General features: G+C 44.0%; 1 protein-coding gene across 1 annotated transcript; it reads left to right on the top strand.

Annotated features, from left to right (window-relative positions):
• Positions 1 to 1,014: 1,014 nt before the first annotated feature.
• LOC149966161 (uncharacterized) lies at positions 1,015 to 2,091 on the top strand. The gene has a single exon (XM_090167376.1). The coding sequence runs from the start codon at positions 1,015 to 1,017 to the stop codon at positions 2,089 to 2,091; it is 1,077 nt and encodes a 358-aa protein (XP_090023502.1).
• The last annotated feature ends 1,003 nt before the right edge of the window (positions 2,092 to 3,094 follow it).

Raw genomic sequence — 3,094 nt, 5'->3', positions numbered from 1 at the left:
ATATTGGAAATTGGACGGCATTGGTCTTTTTCATGCGGTATGTGTCACAACGTCAACTGGAAGTCTACGAGTGTTGAAATAAAATGAGCGTTAAAGATGCGGCAAGTATTTCGTGAGCGAGAAAAATACAATTACCATCTGTAGATGTTTCTTTCATTAAAATTTGGTTAGTATTATATTCAACTGATAAACATGTACTGTAAAAAGGGTTAAATTCAATTGTGCATTGTTTTAGTGAATCTAACTCGCTGTTGTAACAACTTAATGTATAATATTCTGAATAAATTAAACTCGATTGTTTCGTCTCAATTATTTAAATTAAAATTAATAACTCTGAATTGCGGAGATATCTTTGGGGGTCGTGTCAAGAAATTAATACCACTAGGGACCATTCTTCCGAGGAGAGGTATATTTTGGCTTGCCAACTTGTTTTACTTTACCTCTCCGCTTTATTGTCATATTTGTTTTTTAAATTTTTTCCCGCTCGGGTTTTAATATAAAAACCTTTTACACTGCGTATCAGTGTGTCACTAATTTACCAGCTTTCAATCACGTAACTTGTTCTCATTATTTTAATGAATTAAACCAGTTTATCGTTTATTCGAGTTCCTTGATCATCACTGCGAAGCGCTGCTGCTATAAAACTTCAACAGGTTATGGGCCCAGCACGCTCCCACTGCGCCTCACTACTGTCTCTGATGATCAACTGAACTGGTTACCTGTCTTCATCTTATCCTGTTTCACAGCGTTCTGATTCCTGCCACGATAGATGGTCTTCTACGCCATGACGTCGAGAAATTGTCTGGTCCAGAGAATTGGCGAAGCTGGAAAAGACAAGTACGTGACGTCTTGACGATACGAAGCGTCTACAACATTGTCAATAGAAGTCGTACGGAACCAGTACGAACCGATGAGACAGAGGCAGCATTTTCTGCAGCCCTAGAGAAATACCAAGTTGCATTCAGTACAGCCCGTACTGTCATCTGGTCAGCGTTATCCCGGAAGGTCCAGAACATGATTGCTGATTGTGAAGCACCAAGGGAAATGTGGAGTAAACTACTGGAAATTTTCGAACAAAAGTCGTCCAACCGGCTTCGAAAATTACTCGCTCAACTGATAAAAACGACGAAAGCTCCTGAAGATGACATGGCCACCCATCTTGCACAAATGCGTTCCCTATGGTCAGACATCCTGACGACAGCGAAGTTGGAAAAGGAAGTTTCATTTGATGACTGTATTCTGATCGCCTGCATTTTTGAGTCATTACCTCAAGACGAATACCGAGAGTTTGGTATGCTCTGGGATACATTGCCTAAAGAAAAGCAGACGGTCGCGGAGTTGGAGCACCTACTGATAGGCCGTTCAACATGTGATGGAAACGCCTTTGAAGAGTCTTCTGGTCTTCTAGCTCGTCGTGATGGTAGAATAAATGTCAATTCCACTGGAAATAGCTCAAGAGGAAATCGACCGAGATGTTTCAAATGCAAGAAGTTAGGACATCTCTCGAGGGATTGCACAGGAGGGAAGAAACCAACCGGAAATCTAAGAACTGGTGAAAACAGAAGCAACACTGGCGCCGACAATGGCGGTGGTCTTTATGCGGCAAATGACCTTGTTGCTCATACTACGGCAGACACTGTCTGGTATTTTGATTCCGGAGCTACGCAGCACATCACCAATGATGCTACGAAGTTCATTCATTTCAGGAGGTTTGACAGTCCAGCCACTCTACAAGTTGGGAACAAAGCTCAGATGACAGCGGACGGCGAGGGTGACATTCGCGTACGTTTTAATGATGGAAAGTCCGTTCGTCACGAGATTATCCACAACGTTTGGCACATCAGCGGTTTTGCATGCAATGTATTTTCTCTAAAAAGCGCCATGAAACGAAACTCCAACTTGGAATTTCAAGCCACTGCGTTCTCCTGCGGCCTGTATGAGAAAATAAAGGGGAGAAAGCATCTACGTCTTTCTGGGAAAGTCGAATCACTATTCCGGGTAGATATGACTGTGGAGCAGCCGTCGAGTTCCTTATATCTTGCCACTGGTCCAAGAAACGAGAAAAAGGTGGACCTCCAAGTCTGGCACTAAAGACTAGGCCATCAAGATAAACGACATGTAGCGGCTACTCTGAAGAACCTCGGTTACGAGATTATCAATCAGGAGACTGATAAGCTATGCGAAGGATGTATCTTTGGAAAAATGACTCGTCACAGCTTGGCACTCGGTTAGATAAAGCCACGAAGCCAGGAGAAAGAATTCATTCAGATCTCTGGGGGCCATCACCGACTCCATCAATGAAGGGCAAGCTCTACTATCTTCTCTTCAAGGACGAGTATTCCGGCATTCGTATCACATATTTCTTGGCGAAGAAATCTGAAGTCGTGGATCGTTTCAAGGACTTTCTCGCATTTTGCAAGAGCCATGAGCATACCGTACAAGAACTTATCACGGAAAACGGGACCGAGTACGTCAACGATGAGTTTCGCCGAATAACGGCACAAGAAGTCGGCCTGAAGCATCGAACCTCAATGTCATACACTCCTGAGCAAAATGGAGTAGCTGAACGTGAGAATCGAACAATCATGGAGTCTGTACGTGCAATGCTGTATTCGAAACCCGATCTACCTCCAAAGCTGTGGGCTGAAGCTGTCAACACGACGACGTATATTCTAAATCGCACAGCCCCAACTTGCATCAAAAGGAAGACACCGTACGAACTATGGACTGGAAAGCCGAATCCATCAGTCAAGCATTTGCGCATTTTTGGAACCGATTGTTACGTTCATGTGCCAAAGGAGAAGCGAAGGAAGCTGTCTAAGAAAGCTTTGAAAGGCATTCTCGTTGGCTATGAAGATAACATGGATGGATATCGAGTCTACGTTCCAGAGCTAAATGACGTCATCCGATCTCGAGATGTCAAGTTCGATCCTGAGAAATGTATAATCGAAACCAAACCTGGAGAATGGATGGATGTCTCTAGTCAGGGAGAGCAGAGTTCCGACGATTCGGTTCCCGAAGACGTGACATCCAGATCCGTCGATGATTCCGAAGACGTGACATCCAGATCCGTCGATGATTCCGAAGACGTGAC

This window comes from Leiobunum rupestre, chromosome 1 (genome assembly GCF_980474605.1).
Source record: "Leiobunum rupestre chromosome 1, qqLeiRupe1.1.hap1, whole genome shotgun sequence".
NCBI lineage: Eukaryota > Metazoa > Arthropoda > Arachnida > Opiliones > Sclerosomatidae > Leiobunum > Leiobunum rupestre.
The sequence above is the reverse complement of the archived record's forward strand: the minus strand, read 5'-3'. Positions and strand labels throughout refer to the sequence as shown.